We start from the raw sequence: 20,749 nt of genomic DNA, 5'->3' as shown, positions 1-20,749 counted from the left end.
TCTCTCTATCATAATCATAAAAATAAAACATTAAACATTTCCAAACCACAGCTGCCTGGAAGAGAGCAGACTACACCATTTGTGTTTATTGTCGATGACTATTTTGCCTCAGCAGAAAATGTAATGAAACCATTTCCAGGAAGTTATGAACAAGGAAGTGTTGTACGAATAGGCAATTATCAGTGAAGAAAAGTAGAACCTGTATTTGGAATTCTAACATCTGTTTTTGTTGTGTGCTACAAAAGTCACATAATGCTGCTGCTGTTATATTAGCATCTGTACACTTACATAACTACCTACCTAGAAATACAGGATATTCTGATGAACAAGACTACAGAACTGGGAACGTTCAACTACTAGGATCACTGAGAAAAGTATTTGTAATGACATTCCTTACAAAACTGTACAAAAACTATGTTAATCCTCCTAGTCAATACTATATATTTTTATGTCCAATTAAGATGAAAGTTCATTCATAGACATGTTTCAACCCGGCACTGGGTCATCCTCAGTAAGACATGTATGATGTATTAAAAAAGAAAAGACACAAAAATGAAATGTTATTTAAAAAGTTTTTAAAAAACATGATAAAAGTTAAAAGACTGAAATGTTGATTGTTAAAAATAGTCTTGAGCTGGCAGTCTTTCTGTTTCAATGCTTTTTGTTGTCCTTTGGTGTGGATCAACTGGTATCTGTATACTGCTGGCTTAGTTTTTTTGTGTTCCGACTGGGCTGATGTATTTAAAGACAAAAATTTCATGATGTTCCGTATTGAACTGTATCACAATTAAATTGAAATAAGAAATAACGTAGTTCAACCTATTCAATACAAATAAATAAGAAATGTAGTGTTACATTTCTATTTAATTATAAGTGGAAGCGGTACCGGTTTCGACCACAATCTGGGTCATCATCATCCGAATAAAATACAAAAACAATGCATAGGTAAATAAATTAAAGAATGAGTCTTTCACAAAAACAGTTGAAGAGGCAAAATAATATGATGGGGACTGGCACTGTGTGATTTTAAATCATAAAATCTAGAAGAAGTAGAAGATCAGTCACTTATGTGAAGTAAGGCGCGATCTTCTGAAAAGTAGCACAACACACGCAAAGTTCAACACTGTCTCCAAATGTTTACGAGAAGAGGTGAACAGTTAAGTGAGCCAGCATGCATATATTATCAGGCGCGAAGTCACAACATAATTTAATGAATATGAAGTCCAAAATTGTGCAGAAATCGAAGACGAGTCGCTTGATTGAAGCGAATTGCTAGCTCCTGAAGATCAGTGCAACACACTCAATGTCCGGCACTGTGCTTTCAAATGCCGACGGACCTCGGTGAATAGCTTGATGATCCAATCCGTAATTGTTTCGGTTGCAAAAATGTGTGTATATATATATATATATAATACAATTTAATATAATTGAAGTATGTAACTAGGATCTTGTAGATTCCTTAGAACAGTTGACGTAAAAAACAATTGTTTGTTTGTTTGTATTGAATAGGTTGAACTACGTTATTTCTTATTTCAATTTAATTGGGCTGATGTACATAAGCATTATTGAAGTTTAATCAGTCGAGAACTGGACTCCACAATCAGAGAACACAAGTGATACAAGCGGGCCATGAAACACTAAAATCAGACGGTTAAACCTCACTCTTCATATATATGTAATAAATAATTTAATGGGCCGATGACCTTCGATGTTAGGCCCCTTAAAACAACAAGCAAGCAGCATCTAAATAATTTAATAAAGTAAGTTACTGTACTTACCTCCATGTATGTTGTTTTAGTGAAAGGAGACTTATTTATGTCACACAGGAGGTTGAGGTGTATGAGTATGTCCATTTGGATTCATACATCTCATTCCTACCAGAACCTGATGTTTTGGACTGACTTATTTTCATTAAGTCCCTGTTTTATTTTATTTTTTAATTTATTTATTTATTACTACTACCAGGATTTTATATTGTGGATATTTTTCTCGACTTCCCCAATCTGTTTTCAGAACAAAGCAATTTCAAGTAAAGAATCTTTGTGTTCATTCCTGTCTCTGAAATCCTTATTTCGAGCATCCCATAGACATTTTCTTACTTTCATTTCTTCTTATATTACCGCGCGAGTTGTCCGTGCGGTTAGGGGTGCGCAGCTGTGAGCTCACATCCGGGAGATAGTGGGTTCAAATCCCGCTGTCGGCAGCCCTGAAGATGGTTTTTCATTGTTTCCCATACGCTGGGGCTGTACCTTAATTAAGGCCATGGTCGTTTCCTTCCCATTCCTAGGCCTTTCCTGTCCCATCGTCGCCATAAGACCTATCTGTGTTGGTGCGACGTAAAGCAAATAGCAAAAAAATTTCTTAAACAAAGTTTTGTAGCTGCCCATTCCCATGTTTGTTGTTTATGAAAACAAGTGAATGCAGTCAGTGGAAAGAGTCTATGTACCCATGATCAGGTTGCAGAACAGGAATTGTTATCGCTCATCTGGCGATACATGGAACTTCGTTACATACCAACCAGAACACGTTTGGAGCATAAGTTCTATAGTACAAGTTCCCAACGTAAACCCACCTTAACAATGTGCAAATTCATACATTGCTGTTAGTTAAATAATTTTTGATTGTTGTGAAAAGATTGTGCATCTCCATCAACCCTCCCCAACTGACCACACACTTTTCTATTCCCTAGGTGAAATTCACCCTGATAGGTCAACAATTTCAGTCACTTGAAGAGATTAAACTGAAACTGCAGCCCACCTGGACTGCTTCCCTAAGTGGAAATGGCATTGGGAGCGTAGTATTAATAGAGGAGGGGAGTACTTTGACAAAGGTAATCAGGTTACATATAAGCCCACTAAAGAGTAGATTTCAAAGTATTTTTTGAACAAGTCTTGTACATGCACTGGAGTAAATATAGATTCTGGATAACCAGTTTAAGTGCAAAACTCATTCGTTAGAAGTTGTTTGAGTCACTGGGTAGAGGGTAAGAATTGTTGGAAAATATTTGTATGCAAATAGCTGAATATGTGATCTATTTCTTTTCATAAATACAGTATGCTCATTTCCCATTTAAAATGAATTTGCAATTAATTAAAGAAAGCTCATTTCCACTTATTTTGTAACATAACAGTAACTGTTCATGAATGTATTAAATGTTGACTTTTAACAGCTATAAGTCCATAACACCTGGGAGATACAACTGGATCAAACATCTGTGCAAGGTATGCTTCTGATATCCCCTAGAAAAGAAGAGAAAACGAAAATAATTAAAGCTTCAAGTAAAATTACAATAAAATTCAATCAATCGTGATGAAAGATCACATTATCTCTGTCTCCTCAACTTTGGCACCAGAGTAATTGCATGAAGTGTGGCTGTCATTCAAATAGATGTATTTGAAACAAAAATATTACCTTGGTGTTCAAATGCCCAACCTATTTTGAAGTTTGGATGCAAATTAACTGATCCATGTAATGCCATTAGTCTGATGACAGTTCAGTATATTTTGGATACTTTTAAGTTAGTTCCGAGCAAGTTGGTCGTGCGGTTAGGGTCACGTAACTGTGTGCTTGCATTTAGGAGATAGGTTTGAATCTTGTCTTTGGCAGCCTTAAAATCTTCAGTGAGGTTCATCATCTATTGATTTAGTTTTCAACATGTCACCACTGACTGGAAGAGTTTTTGCCGAAGTCACATAAGGAAAACCTTTTCCAAATGTGCATATCTCCAGCACTGTTGATGGTGTTTCGTTGATTTTGCACCCAATTTTTGAAAAATTGTCTTTTACTAATGAACGTGCAAGGTGTGGTATATACAATTCCTAAATCTGCAGCTATTTCAGTTTTAGTTTTATGTGAATTATTGTCCATTTTTCATACAAATTTCAGTTTCCTGTCCAGCCTGCAACTTTTCCTCTTTTCGTTCTTCATGGCTGGCTGGCAGCAACTTACAATTTCTACTGATAGCAGTTTTATTTCTGAATACGGCAAAACATCGGCTGCTGGCATCATTTTAATGTGTTTAGTTTCCATATTCTGCTCACAGTTTAAACAAAAGCGTGCCTTATATCCCAAACGTGTGTCTCATAATCTTTCTCTTTTAGCGTTATGCTGCACAGTCGCTCTCCATTACCTTTGTTACATCCATGTCGCACCCCTCCAACATCGGCAGCTTAAAGTCCAACCTCCTACAATGTTGACTCTTAATATATTCCATTTCTAGTTCACCTTTTTTGGTAACAACAGGAATAGCATATGTCTGTAATATCATTTTAACTCTGTTGCATGCATATCAACTGCATTTCATGAACAGACGTCTGTCTCAATCTTTTGCTTTTAGTTTAACCCTCTACTGCATAGTGTTGCCATGACGCAACATATACAGTAACTTTTCACCTATGTTAATAATACAGATTGTGGACAGAGGTAGTTTTACAGCACACATTCAACTATACAGTTAATCAAACGCATATACCAGTGATGCCTTGTTATTTTTTTAACATGACAGACGACAAAACAGCCCTGCAATCAAAGGTTCTCCTTCCACCCCGTCAACTTCCACGTGTACAAACCACCATTTATTTTCCGTGCACCCTCCCCATCATATTACTACAGGCTTCAGGAGTACCTCTGGCTCCTGAATATCATTTCAACTCTATTGCATGCAAATCCACTGTATTTCATGAACAGGCGTCTGTCTTGCAATCTTTCACTTTTAGTCTGATGCCTCACAGTCACTATCCATGACGCTGGTCACACCATGGCACTGCATCCTTCCGACATCTGCAGCAAAAGTCCTGCCACCAACAATGCCAACTTAAATGTATTGCATTTCTAACTTGCCTGCATTTTGTTAACTATAGGAAATGATTATGACTGTGACATTACCTAAAGATCAACTGTATTTCACAAAAACTGGTACATATAACACTGAATTACACATAAATAAGTTATATACAAATGAGGTTCTAGAAGGGGAGGAAGAAGAGCAGCAACAGATAAACTCAGTCACAAAAGATCACCTTTAAGAATAGGGAACATGCATGATCTGGGATTTTAATTAAAAATATGCTAATCTAATTCAAAATTTCATGCAGAATTCAAAAATGTGATCAGAATGTACAAATAATAACTCCAAACATGATAAAAATCTAAATTAAAGTACGAAAATGTCACGTAACGCAAGTACACGATCTCATTAGTCTGACGTCATCGTACAGATTGACTGAGCAGACGAAATAACACATAGTGTGATGTGAGAAGAAGGATACACTTTGCATATTTCTACTTTATGTTAGTGTCTGGTATAGTTAAATTCGAGGTCTATACATTGGATAATAATCTGAGTGGAATATTTTAGACTTAAAATGAATCCTGCGCAGACAGTGAGGCAGAAAACTTATAAATTGTGTATAGTTCCGATGTGCAATAGCACATCGCATACCATCCCAAACAAATTGTTTATAAATGGTCCAAAGACGTTAAAACTAGGGAGAAATGGATTTTGGTGAGCCGGCGAAATGCTGGTGATATATCGGAAAAGTCCACAGTTTATTTTTTTGAAGGTCATTTTAACGTAAGTTGAATATGTTTGAATTTTCAATCACTTTTCCATGTCAGCTGTTCTAGCGGTAAAACTTGAAATTTTAATGTATGATGCTTTAATTAAATGCTTCAATTACAACTTCGAATATGAAAGTAATAAACAGTGCCTTAATTAATGCTGATTATTAAAGTATTCTCCAAACCTAACCTATGTTTTGGGTGATCCATGTCAAGGTAATAAACCAAAGGGGTTATGAACCATATTGACAGCTCTAATTATATCAGTTTATCTTGGCATGCGACAGTTATTTATGTCTTTATTGAAGAGCTTACATTTGTAAAGAAATTTAGGCTATAGCTCTATAATATAACAAAAACTTGGCGTGTACATCATTAAGGAAAACAACGTGAATTTAACAAATGTATATCTCTACACAAAACCAATTCTTGTCTGTTGGGGTCTTATAAGTTAACAATGCTCAATTATAATAATTATCATAATATTAATGAAACAAATAACATAATCGCACACAGGTGAAAATAGTGATGTTGGTGTTTAAAATATTATCCAACTTAGCCTAAGTTTTAGGTTATACAAGCCAAGTCAATAAACCGAAGGGTAAAAATACCAGGCGAGTTGGCCATGCGGTTAAGAGCACGCAGCTGTGAGCTCGCATCCGGGAGATAGTGGCTTCGAACCCCACTGTCGGCAGCCCTGAATACGATTTTCCATGGTTTCCCATTTTCACACCAGGCAAATGCTGGGGATGTACCTTAATTAAGGCCATGGCCGCTTCCTTCCCATTCCTAGGCCTTTCCTGTCCCATCGTCGCCATAAGACCTATCTGTGACGGTGCGACGTAAAGCAAATAGAAAAAAAAAAGTCACAGCACCCAAAGACATTCCTGTACTGAACGACTAAAGTGTCACCAAGACACTTTTCTTGCATGATATGCTCAGCTTGTTAAAAGCCAACTGTAATTAATGTTATTGGCTTTACGCCCCCCTAACTACTTCTACGGTTTTCGGAGACGCTGATGTACAGGAAGTTAGTCCTGCAGGAGTTCTTTTACGTGCCAGTAAATCTACCGACACGAGGCTGACGTATTTGAGCACCTTCAACTACCACCGGACTGAACCAGGATCGACCCTGCCAAGTTGGGGTCAGAAGGCCAGCACCTCAACCATCTGAACACCTCAGCCCGACTTGTGAAAACTATTTAAAGATATGAACTTCATGAATGTTTCCGTATTGAATTGAGATTAACGATAAGATATCTATTAGGTTCAACCTTTTATCATGTTTAACTTTTTCCCTCCACCAAGATATTTAATGTTTCTTTTTCATGGGCCCCGGAAGTGGGTAGGCCAGTTGCCCCAGCCATAAATATATATTTTTTCGGGAATGACAGATTATAGACCTATAGTACTATGATCTTTCTTTCTTTCTTTCTTTCTTTCTTTCTTTCTTTCTTAATCAGTTTATTCTTCAATGTTGGTTTTCCCCTCAGACTCGGTGAGGGATTTCACCTCTACCGCTTCTAGGGCAGTGTCCTGGACCATGAGACTTTGGGTATGGTGATACAACTGGTGAGGAGGGCCATTACCTCGCCCAGGCGGCCTCACCTGCTATGCTCAACAGGGGCCTTGTTGGAGGATGGGAAGATCGGAAGGGATAGACAAGGAAGAGGGAAGGAAACGGCCGTGGCCTTAGGTGCCTGGAGGAGAAGTGGGAAAATAAGAAAAACCACTTTGAGGATGGCTGAGGTGGGATTCGAAACCCCTCTACTCAGTTGACCTCCCGAGGCTGAGTAGACCCCGTTCAAGTCCTCGCACTTTCATGGCAGAGCCAGGAATCGAAACTGGACCTCGGGGGGTGGCAGCTAGTCACATTAACCACTACACCACAGAGGCGGACTAGTATTATAATGCTACCTATATGTTTATATTAGTGTTGAAATCCGATTTCTTACTTTACTAATGCTGAAAGCCCGAAAATGTAATGTTATTCTTTATTATGGGAATCAGTCTAGAAGGAAATGTTGAAAGTGATGTGATTTAATTTCTATCCAGGTTCGTTGTTATTCTAATACTATGAGTTACAGTACATTGCACGTATCTAAAAGATGCCACTTACAAACTTGCTTTTTATCCGCAAATTTCTGTGGCCACAAAAGTCACTATTTTTTCAAGAATGATGACATCTACACATGGTAGATAGGTTGACTGTGCTGTTTTGAACCTTTCTTCTGTCATTTTGAAGTTATTCACGATCATGAATAACAAACAATCGGCTTTTATTAACGGCTGATGCACAATGGCTCGTATGGTAGAGCTGCTTGCGGTACTGGATCGTGATGTCACAGTGTGCCGCTTACGTCAGAGGCCATTTCACTCGCCTTGCGGAAAGGCACTTTTAAATATTTTTTTAATGGTAGAAAACAAGGCAACTTACCACAATGTAATACGTTTACGTACTATTTCATTGGCGTACTTTTCAAAAAAATATTTTTGAAAATTATGCATGTTCCCTATTGTAAATACATTCAGATATCTCAGAATGACTTTCCAGACAACTGGGACTACATTTACAGCTCGCATAAAAGAAAGGACTCTGGCAGTAATAATAGCAATAAATGACATAGATCATCTTGGTCAACTATCGATCAAAACAGCCTTGAAACATTTAAGAGCACTATGCATATCTAAACACACATCCTCAAGACTTGTATATGAACTGACTTGAGAACATTTCTTCAGTGAGGACCTACGACATACTACGACTCTACAATCTACAAAAGCTGTTACATTCAAATTAAAATCGAAGAAGACAGAAATCTGGAGTGACTTTTATATAACAGATGCAATGACAACAGACAACTGGTGCCAAAGTAGCTTCGATCTCAGACATACAGCGACTCATGCAGCGGTCCATGGTTTCCAGCATAAGCCATGTGTTGTACTTAGTTTTCACAAACCGAACTACGACTGTGTGTACCGATGGTGTGAAAAATGTTGTGGTCATTACCACACCCTGCAGTGCCCGAAGAGGCCTTGTTCTCTGACAAAACTTTGTAGCGAACAAGTTTATATTCTTGCACATTGTGTGCTTTTCTATTTAATAATAAATGAGGTTTAATTAAAATGTTAAGTTATATTGATATAAAGGCCAAAGGCAGGCATTTATACAAGTGGAGGCACATGCTTCTCCTAGTGCACCGTCACTGCATTGTCCTCCATAAGAGGCTTGCAGTGTTGTCTCAACGGCGCACTAGCCACCAGCGCCTTGGAAAGGTGTAGCAATCCAACTGATGAGCCCACTGCTACACTGGGGCGAAACGCTGGTAGCTTCACGATTAAAAAAGCCTAAAGAGCTTAAATGTTAAGTTATATTTTGGCAGGACTTACACAAATGTACATATGAAACAGAAATACACAGAAGTGAGTTACATATAAACCAGTCTCGACTGTATATATTTATGAAGAGTCGTTAAGGTATTTTGTACTAAATAAAGAGAATGGGATTCATAGAATTTACTTATTGGGTTTAAAGTAAAGACATTCAAATACATGCTTGGTTCAATTGGAAGGACTTGGGATCAATTTCCAGTCAGAAATTCAAGAAATTAAAACAATGAGTCTTTCAACTTTCAAGAGGCAGGTGGCCCAGAAGTGCACTCAGCCTACAAGTACCAGGTTCATTCCTGGAGGCAAAAACTGCTGAGCATAGTGCTAACCAGAATATGATTCCAAGGGTATGTACGATAGAAGCCTTTATCCTCCACTTCTTCAGTATGGTATGTATGGAGAATGGCTTTTCTTTCCATTATACAATACATTTCCTATTGGAGAATCTTAGGAATCTTCCTCAAGAACATCCAATTGAAATCGCTCATGTAGACCGAGCATTACAGTATCGGAAGGCTGGATGGTAGATTGTATTACAAGCTGTAAATGTGAGTAACTATAGAGGAGGCCAGACACCATTCTTCTAGAATTATGTTATTTGTTCATTAGATGAAATCTAACAAAAATAGCTAGAAAAAGATAGATGAGAAATGTTACTTGACACGACTTACCTGCTCGTGTAGATAAAGAAGCCGATCCAAAAGAATTACAGCTTCAATGATGGGGGCTAATACGACTCGTAATATGAAAAACATTTCCAATTCTTGCTGCCTATGTAAATAACTCTCATGGAAGGCTCTGATCTCTGGAACTGTAAGCTGCAATAAAAGTATTTTAAATTACTGAAGTAGACAATGGTGAAAATGCTATCAAGCCTTCTGTACATAAGTAATCACTGTTAAAAAAAAAAAAAAAAATTCATCTGAACAACTATGGTATTACAAGCAAATTCACAATTAGCTTTTAAAATACTGAAATTTTCTTCTCACGTCATCATTAATACTAATACTAATAAAATGAAGAAACTTCAGATTAAGAGGAATTTTTGCAAGAACAGTAGAGGCTATGGTACAGACAAGCTGATAATTCTTGAACGACAGTATATTTCCATACATTCTGATCAATTAATCACACAGTGTTAGGCAAGTAGCAGTCAGATTTTTAAATATCTGCTTACTAAGGATGACAATGACCCAGAATGTCTCTTATATGATTTTCTTGGCAGCTATTCTAACCTGGATTACAACAGTGCTGGAAGAATAAAGACTTTGAGCCCTTCTAAGCATATTCTTTCCCCAATTTCTTGGGGTCAGGACACTGTGTGGATTTGACTCAGTTTTACCGTCAAATGCCCTTCCTGACACGAACTCTACTTGAAAGGATGTATTCACTATTGTGTGTTTCTGTGGGGGGAAGTTTGGTAGTGAAGTATGTTTTATGTATATCAAGAAATGTGCATTAAGATGAACACAAACACCCAGAACCCAGCAATTAACCAGACATAGCTAAAATCTTTGACTTGGCTGGGAATCAAACCTGGGGCCTTCTGAACAAAAAATCACTATGCTGACTATTCATCCAAGGAGCCGGACATCTAACCAGATTTAAATAATGTTAATAATAATAATAATAATAATAATAATAATAATAATAATAATAATAATAATAATGACATAATTGCATATTCAAGCTTTTTATCCATAAAAACAAGTGGCTGACATAAATTTCACAAACAACTTTCCTCATTGTCATGGTGCAAAATCTGGAAAACTAGTTTGACAAAACTTGCAAAATACTTGTATTCCACATCTCTTTGCTAAAAGAACCAATATAGCAAGTACAAGCACCCAAAGAAAGAAAACGACTGAGGGCATTGTACTTTATAACTTCTTTGCATGAACATTTTCTGAGAAACAGTGGGCAATGGAAAGAATCAAACTAGTGCAATTCATGTCATATTTAAATAATAATAATAATAATAATAATAATAATAATAATAATAATAATAATAATAATAATAATAATAATAATAATAATAATAGCCAGGCTGAGTGGCTCAGGCGGTTGAGGCACTGGCCTTCTAGCCCCAACTTGGCAGGTTCGATCGTAGCTTAGTCCGATGGTATTTGAAGGTGATCAAATATGTCAGTCTCATGTTGGTAGATTTACTGGCACATAAAAGAACTCCTGCGCGACAAAATTCAGGTACCTTGGCGTCTCCGAAAACCGATAAAGTAGTTGGTGGAACGTAAAACAATAACATTATTATTATTATCATCATATAATTGAACGATAAATATATTCAAGATTTTAATCCATAAAAATAAGTGGTTGACAGGAAAATACAGAAAATCCCTACACATATTTGCCAAGCTCACCTGGCCTTTTGTGTTTTCTTTCTGTTTCTCCCTCTTCTCACAGTGACTTGTTCCTGTTATGTGTTCCTTTCATTGTTCCAATATACGACTTTTCTCAGAAACAATTGAACTCATAGGTATATTGTGTGTTATGGGTATCCAAAGGGTTTGTATCTACATGGGAGGTGAATTATATTGATCAATTCTTAAATCCGATGGTCTAATAGGATAGCAGAAAGATAGGTACTGTAATTTATAAACCATTTCCTTAATTCAATGATAATATAATATTTTTTAATAGTTACATTCAAATCATAATAGGGTAAATTTCAAATCTAAGATAATACAAACAATTTTACTCACCCTAAGCATACTTATGAAATATTTTCACAATCCTCTATATGTAAATTGTAATATAATTACCTCAATATTGAGCTCCAATTTCTTCAAAGCCTTTGTAACATATTCGGGAAAATCCTTACACTTATTAGCCAATCGGCCCACTTGCCAGTCAGGTGACTCTCTCTCATATTTCTGGATCAAGATTACTTGCAAGAGAGCCCTATAAAATAATGCCTCAACTGGAACCTGTGTACAGACAGTATTTTATATGACAATGACTACAGATAAATTTTAAAAAGAACAACAGAAAAAAATAGTAATAGTAGTAATAATACTAGGGCCCAATAATTATAATAATGTGGCTTCGGTTACCACGTGCAGTCATTTTAATCTGATGTCAATCAGGCTTAAAAATTAGATTTTCAATAGGGAACTGAATAATTCAATTACACAGATACAGAAACCTGAATACCAGCCATCCAGGATGCCTGCGAGTCAGTTTTGATGTTTCGTTTTACTCTACCAGATGGTAGAGAAATGTATCTCTGTTGGATGATGTGTGGCAGAGTTTTAATTAATTTTGTCAGGTTAACACTAAATGTGTCACCAGAGATCTTTTACATACTGACAATGAATGACTTGGAGTGCCAAATTAATTTCTGTTCGCCTTCAAAAATCCTATTACCTCTGGTGGGTTTGAACCCGTGATCTTGGTATCCTGAGGCTAACACTGTACCACTGATCCACAAAGGGTGTTAGTAATGATAATATGGCTTCAGTTATCATGTGAAGGTATTTTTATCTGAGCTCAAATCCTACTACCTATGCTAAAATTGAACCTGCAGTCAACACTAATCCACAGCGAAGCTAGGAATTTTGTTTCTTTTGGTTTTACATCACATCAACACAGACATGTCTTATAGCGAGAATGGGACAGGACTGGGAAGTAAGAGATCATGGACTCAATTAAGGTACAGACCCAGCATTTGCTTGGTGTAAAAATGGTAAACCATCTTCAGGGCTGTTAGCAGTGGGGTTGGAACCCACCATTTCCCAAATGCAAGTTCACAGCTATGTGACCCAAATCACGTAGCCAACTCGCTCGGTATTTAGGAAAGTTATGGTAACATTAGTAATATACAGTAAATGTAATCTAGGAGTGTCACAGTTATTCATTAGGAAGGAAATATTTCTTTCTCATTGCTATCTGTTAATGGAGTCAAATCCTGTAACTTGTGTTTAGCACTCATTATTTGGGACAGTTGCTATTCCAGCTGTGTATTTGTCTTCAGAACACACAATTCTGAAGTTAAAAGCATGCTAATATTAATTCAAATGTGTTTTTAAAGCATATAAATTCACTCAATCTAACAATAACAACTATATTACATTACTGTGTGTATAAAGTTATCATTGTACTACTACTACTACTACTACTACTACTACTACTACTACTACTACTACTACTACTACTACTACTACCTCAGCGACCGTGTGCAGGCACTTTAATTCGATGCCACCTGGCTGCCTGCTCATCAATTTCTACATTTCATTTTACTCTAGACCTACCACACAGCATAGTGAACCTTGTTCTCCAGAAAACAAGGGGTATTACATGAAAGCAGTTTCATACAATCAAATTGTGAAAGTCAATTTACATCAGAAGACAAGGGTGAAATATTATAATCCAAAATCATTTAAATGTGAATATTTGCTTATTATTCATTATCTACTGATTATTCACTGCATCAAGCCAACAATCTGTGACTCTCTTTTATATTGATTTACTGCATTTGGAAATTATTTTTTTCTTTCTGGCACTAAATATATTTTCATATTTTATGTTGAAAAGGTTATAGTTTTTCATCTTAAAACGTCCAATAATAATAATTCACAAATGCTTTTGTTGTGCTTACCTGTTCCTTCTCTGATATTCTATCCAATGCCTGTGCAGCTAACATTCTAGCATTCCGTCCCAGAGAGAAATTTTGTGAAGTTAAAAATTTGCTCATTGGGAACCCATACTCCAGTTCTGATTCACACACTACATTTTTGTTGCTAGCAAATGGATTCTGAGAAAACTTCTCCTCTAATAAATGATAGCAACAGCCAACATTGCAAAGTGACTTTATACTTTTACTTCTGACAAACAACTGAAGACAAGATGGAGCTAAGTTTCCACAAGTATGGAGTCCAGCTAATATCACTCCACAGCATTCAGTATTGGGAAAGTGTTCGTCAATTAAACTTTCAATACAGGTATCAGCTGTAACATATACTGTGGCCTGCTTATACTCATCATTAGATGTGTTACCCTGTGGATTATCTTTGGAAGGATCTGAATCATTAGATAACTTCTTTGATTTCCAGTGCTTTCCTCGACGCTGTGGAGTTTGACCTTTCTTAATTTCATCAGCTCTTCTGCATAATCCATTCCATACTTTCTGTAAATAGAATAATTACATGTTACTAGAAATGTTCAAAAACCTAGTCCTTTTCTGCACACTTAATACTGCATTGAGCTATATTTAGAGAATTGAAATCCTTTCTATACAAACTAAAATTTTACTATAACATTATTTTTTTAAAAAGAGAGAAAAAATGTAAGCCTATTTTAAAATAGCAACATTAATCTGGGTATAAATTATTTACCGTAAAACCTACCTAAAGCAGCCAAAGCTTCCAAAACCGAGAACAATTGGAACGCTGGTTTAGATAATATTCTTCTTATCTGTAACAGATGTCGCAGAGGTCCAAGTATTAAAAAAAAATCTACTACATCTGCCATAGTTTTGAAGACTATTACCTAATCAGCATTTCAATTTCCATATTGACTATACACGAGACAATGGCAATATTATAAGAAGCTTATTACTTATGAAACAAATACTGCACTGGATGGAGGCAATTTTTATTCACAAGATTTTACTCTCATCATTACATTTTATGTTAAACTAAACTGAAAGTTGTTATTCAAAGTTTTACATTTTGTAGAGCCCACTGTCAGCTGAACCTGTAAAATACTCCCTCAGTTCATATGTCAGACGGTTTTGGGAGAATGATTATTTATTTTCTGATCTAACACTCATTTGAACCCCGTACGGAAGAATTTTAATTCTAGGATATAGAAGACTACTCTTCATTTTTAAAAAAAGTTTGTGCCTGAAACTGTTTCGGAAGAATGGATATTGTGTTTTTGAGAGTCAACCGCCATCTGAACACCTTAAGAGAGAAATAATTGAAGTACCGGTATACAATATTTTACACCTAAGACATACAAGAAGACCCTTCTCGTAAAATTACAATTTTTTTACGTCAAACGGTTTTGAATGGATGAATAATTTTGTTTACGGAGCTAACCTCAATCAAAACTTTAGGGGTGGGACGTTTAAAAATATTTCCTATTTCATACCTAGGATTTAAAATATATACAGCTATTTGGAGTTTTGTCTACATACATTAAACCATTTCAGAGGAAGGAATGAATATATTTGTTTTTGGATCTTAACTCCCATTTAATTCTCTGAGGTGTTAAATTTATTTCAAACCTCCTCTTACTTAACAGCTAGGATATCATTTGAAATTTTAACTTCGTAATTCAAACGATTTCATATAAATGCATATTTTTGTCATCATTCCTCACCCCCGAGTCAAAACCCTTCAAGGGTTTATTGTTTTAAGTCCACTTCTTATTTTTATTCTGATAAAAATAATTCATCTCCTTTTACATCCCTCTTAAGTTGATCCCCACCCCCACCCCAAAATATGCTTCTTTATTTTTAAAGGAGATTCCAAATACCAATTGTTGCATCTGTAACATCTTCAGTTTTGAGATACCAGTATCCTAATAAAAATAATGCAACCCCCTTTTTCAGTCCTTTTTACCCCCTCTCCCCCTTAAGTGTTTTTCCAAAAACAAAAAAATGTTGCTTTATCTTTAAAAGATTTAAAATACCAATTTTCATGTCTGTAACATGTTACATTTTTGAGATATACTCATTTTAAAAATTCACCCCCATTTGTCACTCCTGTTCATCTCCCCTTAAGTAGATTTTCCAAAAACAAAAAATAAATATTTCTTTATTTTTTAAAGGAGATTCCAAATACCAATTTCCATCACTGTAAAATCTTCATTTTTTGAGATATAATTGAAAATCCACAGCCTGTTTCCAGTCATTCGACCGGGTCAGGAATGGAATGAATGAAGCCCCATCTAGTGGCGAGGATAGGAATTGTGCCGGCTGCCGAAGCCTGTCGCACTCCTCTGGGGCAATGATTAATGAATGATAGATGAAATGAAATGATATTGGAGAGTGTTGCTGGGATGAATTATGACAGGGAAAACCAGAGTACCTGGAAAAAAAACCTGCTCCGCCTCCGCTTTGTCCAGCACAAATCTCACAGGGAGTGACCAGGATTTGAACTACGGAACCAGCGGTGAGAGGCCGGCGGGCTGCCGCCTGAGCCACGGAGGCTTCATTTTTTTGAGATATAAGTATCCTCATAAAAGGTATTACAACCCTTTTAAACAATTTTCACCCAACCTTAAAAGGATTTTCCAAAAATAAAAAAAATACGTGTTTCTTTATTTTTAAAGGAGACGATGGACATCATTTTCAACAGCTGCCTTGATGAAAGGTAAGCTCTACGTTACTTTTCATCTTCATTCATTGAAATGAAATGGTGTATGGCTTTTAGTGCCAGGAGTGTCCGAGGACATGTTTGGCTCGCCAGGTGCAAGTCTTCTGATTTGAAGCCTGTAGGCAACCTGCGCATTGAAATGAGGATGAAATGATGATGGAGACAACATGATGGTTAAAATTCCTGACCCTGCTGGGAATCAAGCACAGGATCCCTGTGACCAAAGGCCAGCATGCTAACCATGGAGCCGGACACTTCATTATTAACTCTTAACTAATAATTTAGGCCTACGGTAATGAAACTGAACTCCTACCTGTACAGCTACAGCTTACCGGTGTGTCTAGCAACGGAATGGAGACAATCTGTTCCCCGTTCATCCCCTGCACAGAGGGTTAACTTTTCACTGCCTCTCCCTGTAGCATTCTCAAATTTTCAGTAACTTAAAAATATTTTCAACCTCCACAAGCACTTCAAGATATTTAACTTACCTTCAGTTTCTCAGTTCTCTTAGCAGCTCCATGAGTGTTTAGAACAGAGGAGTCCAATCCCAAAACCTGTAAACCATGATGCAGAGCCAGAATAGAGCTGAGATAACCTTTACCTCCTCCGACATCCACAACATGTGAAGTGTTGCAGCATGTAGTAAGGGCCGCCACTACTTCAGACATCAGTTCCACTTCATGAGTTTTCTTCTGAGACATGAATTCCTTTAACTTTAAAGAGTCATGTTTGTGACACCCCCACGCGCTCATTCTCTCACGTAGTTCTGGAAGAGATAAGACTAGGCCCTTCATGGAACTCAGTGTCACTTGTTTAGCTTCCATGAAGTATTTCATCATGTATGGTGACTTATTAGCAAATTCCTCTGCAGGAACTCCCTCGGTAGAGTTCGCTAAACCATTATCTTTGGCACAACTTGAGAACAGTGAGTACATGCCACTAAGGCCAATACATTTTGCTTCTTCTTGAATCTTGATTGGCACATGCCTTTCCCACAAATTGCCAGAAATAAAATTAACCATGTGGCAATTCACAAGAGGTAACCACGGTTTGAGGTAGTCGATAACTGAGCAAAGTTGGGTTTGTATTTTAAAGCAAGCATCACTACTCATATTCATTGTGTCCTATTTCACAGTTCAAAAAGAGAGCTTACTTGCATCAGGTGAGAAACCCGTCATTTTTAAGTGAGAGCAGGCTTTCTTGTATTTGGCTCTGATTTGATCACGCAGGCCAATAGTATCTACTTCTTTGTCATTTGTGGTAGGAAACTGATTCAGTAATGAAAGTACACTGTTCAAGGCATCAACTGCTTTACCTGTGATGCCCTCCCTGTTGTCATCAGCAAGCAATGCCTCCACAACACCTCTGTAATAGCCAAGTTCAGCACCAAGTTCAGCTCCTCTATGATAGCCCATGTGAAAGCCTTCATGTTTACCCTCTTTAACACCCCTTTTAAACCCTTCTTTAAAACCTTCTTTCACAAAATGTTCTTCACTCAACACAATTGAATCAAATATGTCATTAATATCAACACTATCCCTTTTCAGGTCTTGTCCTTGATCAAATGTTGCCATTTCAAAACTTCAGTCATTTTTCAAGACAAACACCATGGGAAAGTCTCTGAAACAACACAGAAAGATCACTGCAAACTGTAAGAGTTAAGTATGAGGGTTGGGACATAAGTCAGAGAAACTATTCATTCCTCACATTTTCACAGTACTACCATACAATGGGCATATGTCCTGGAAAGCATGACACTCATAGTACATGGGCACAGCACAAGATGGTGGTGTATTGGACAGGTACCACACACAGGGCGATGGGACTTCAGTAGTGAGTCAGGCACCATGAAGAATGGACGTGACGAGGCAAGAACAGCGTGAGAAGTACTGGAACACCTGCCATGCTTACCGGACATGTCTCCGTGTGATTTTGACCTCATCCCCAAAATGAAAGAACCATTGCATGAGAGATGGTTTTGGACACGAGATGACACTGACAACACTGTGCAACATGAGACTGCAAAATTCACACATGGCGAGGCGACAGGTATGTGACGTCTCCCGCATCATTGGCCATGAGTTGTGGACAATCTAAGGGAGTACTGTGAGGGTTTACTGTAAAGGTTACTGTAGCACAAGTATTTCCTGGCTGACAGTTTCGTTGCTTTATATCCTACACCTGGTAAACCTACTCGGCATTTTTCATACATTCCCCTGCACCTTGGACTCCCCATTCCCATCTGTATATTTCTATTTGTCTAGTAGATCCCGCATCCGTGCCGATAAAAATAGTTGCAATGACTTATGTACCAACCCTTGTATTTGCATGAGGTTTAGCTACGAAAAACATTGGCTGTTATGGTTATTGTTTAATACCAAAAGAACTAATTTAAAGACACACCTGGAAAGAATATCAACTATAATTTTGACAGAAACATAAGTGTAAATTAGAGCATTGAATATCATGAATATACCGAATGCTTTACAGCAATAGTACACAATATGGTAATTACTAGGGTCTGGAATTTTATGACCTAAAAATGTTAGAAATATGCAAGCATTTATGACCTAAAATGTATTAAAATATGACAATAAATACGACTTAAATGTTTTTTCGTCACAATTCGGAAATCTTTAAAATCTTGCCGCTGTTTAAATTAACATTATATGGAAAACATTTTTAAAACTAGAACATTCAATAATAATAAACAAGTAATAATATCAATTTTCTCCTTCTTGTTTTGTTTTGGGCAACTAAAGACAATGTCATTTCAACTGTTTCCTTTGAGCTTTAATGTTGGTCCAGTATTCCTTCATTCATAGGCGGTGCTGCTCCTTTTGTTCTTTCATCCTTGCCTTTCCAGTTTTCAGCTTCGGCTTTGGTTGGAAATTCTGATGTTCTTGGAGTTTTTTCTTCAGTGGGTCACGCTTCTGGAAATCTACAAATGAGATCCCAATCTCCTGCAGATCTTTCTGTACCTCACTGAACCATGCCCTCTTTGCCTTTTTCTCTTGGAGGAAAGTAAAAATGCGGTTGGTTAACCGTGTTTACTTCATTCCGGCCATGTGTCCATAAAAAATAATCCTCCTTTTCTGCATCACGTTGGTTATTTTCTCCACATGCTAGTACAACTCCTGGTTGTGCCGTCTCCTAAATTCGCCCTTGTCTTTGACTACACCTAAGATTTTCTTCAAAATCTTCCTTTCCTTAGCCTCCAATTTCTCCATCATGCCTTTTTTGTTCATGGCAAGATATTCCACTGTGTATAGAGCCTCTGGCTGGATGACATTGCAATAGTATTTGATGTTTGCATTCAGAGATATAGATCTTTTGTTATACACATTTTTAATCAGATGGTAAGCCATTTCAATTTTATTCATGAGCGATGCAAAGGCTTCTTTTTCTGACATGTTAGGTTCTATCCATTCACCAAGATACTTACAGTTTTCAACCCCCTTGACTTTTCCGTGAGTCCCTTCTAGCTCACTTATTATATTTTGAATTTATTTAATCACTCAGTCCAGAGGTAACTCGACTCTGCACAGAATGAAATAAATGTCACATTCTGATGGGCGATCAGAAGGAATTACAACAGCAAATTACATATATATTTTAAAGTTTTCAACTAGGAACGATCTTCTATTTTCACGCAGCATTGACTTGTAATGGGAAAAAGACCGCTGAGGGTGTTATTGGGCCATATTTTAAATACGTCAAATAATTAGTGTTCAATTAGGCTCACTATTCTGCCACTTTATACGCATCTGTCTCTTTCTATACAGCTTACCCTCCTAATTGTAAGAAATTACAGACAAAAATTAGGAGATGAGACGACTGAAAGCAGGTATGCAAAAATGGAATAAAAGATAAAAATGTGACAAAAATATGAAAATTCAAGGGGAAATATGACCATAATATGAAAAATTACCTGAAAATGACAAAAAACATTAAAAGAGCCAAAATATGACTTTATATGACCCTTAAAAATTGTATAATTTTAGTCACTATAGTCAAAATCGTGCTTAACTTGTATTTTCTATGGAAATAATATTTTAAAATGTAATATGATATGTCATAAACATCGGGGCCCTAGTAATTACATTACAAAAAAAATCAGAATGGATAAAACATAAATGAATGGAAGAGAACTAAGTCACACACATCCATGAATGTCACTTTTTTTTTTAACACACAGCATTATTGATCGTATGTTAATGGGAGAAATTCCACAAATATACTTCCTAAATTTTATGTATATGTGCTTCCTTTGCAGCTACAATCATCCACACTTTTCACAAAGGAGAATACTAAATATGTTCCTCACAAGCATATTGTGACATGTAAAACATGACAAGATCAGTTCTTGCCTCTGCCTTGCATCAGCCAAATCTCTCTCATTGAACTTCTACGCGAGACTTAACTGGGCACATACAATGGACGTCTTGCCAGTATGCAAG

General features: G+C 36.8%; 1 protein-coding gene across 2 annotated transcripts; it reads right to left on the bottom strand.

The window, feature by feature from the left end:
• Positions 1 to 3,010: 3,010 nt before the first annotated feature.
• LOC136871686 (probable methyltransferase-like protein 25) lies at positions 3,011 to 17,541 on the bottom strand. 2 transcript variants are annotated; one of them, XM_067145192.2, is made up of 6 exons: positions 16,778 to 17,541; positions 16,622 to 16,669; positions 13,565 to 14,092; positions 11,730 to 11,894; positions 9,621 to 9,767; positions 3,011 to 3,239 (listed from the first exon to the last, which is right to left on the bottom strand). In XM_067145192.2, the coding sequence occupies exons 1-6, from the start codon at positions 17,405 to 17,407 to the stop codon at positions 3,138 to 3,140; spliced, it is 1,620 nt and encodes a 539-aa protein (XP_067001293.2). In that variant the 5' UTR covers positions 17,408 to 17,541; the 3' UTR covers positions 3,011 to 3,137. The 2 variants fall into 2 exon arrangements, with proteins under 2 accessions (XP_067001293.2, XP_067001301.2); XM_067145200.2 differs by lacking the exon at positions 16,622 to 16,669.
• Between the last annotated feature and the right edge of the window lie 3,208 nt (positions 17,542 to 20,749).

The sequence above is a fragment of the Anabrus simplex genome, chromosome 1 (assembly GCF_040414725.1).
Source record: "Anabrus simplex isolate iqAnaSimp1 chromosome 1, ASM4041472v1, whole genome shotgun sequence".
NCBI lineage: Eukaryota > Metazoa > Arthropoda > Insecta > Orthoptera > Tettigoniidae > Anabrus > Anabrus simplex.
Note: the sequence above shows the minus strand (reverse complement) of the source record. Positions and strands in the feature narration are given on the sequence as shown.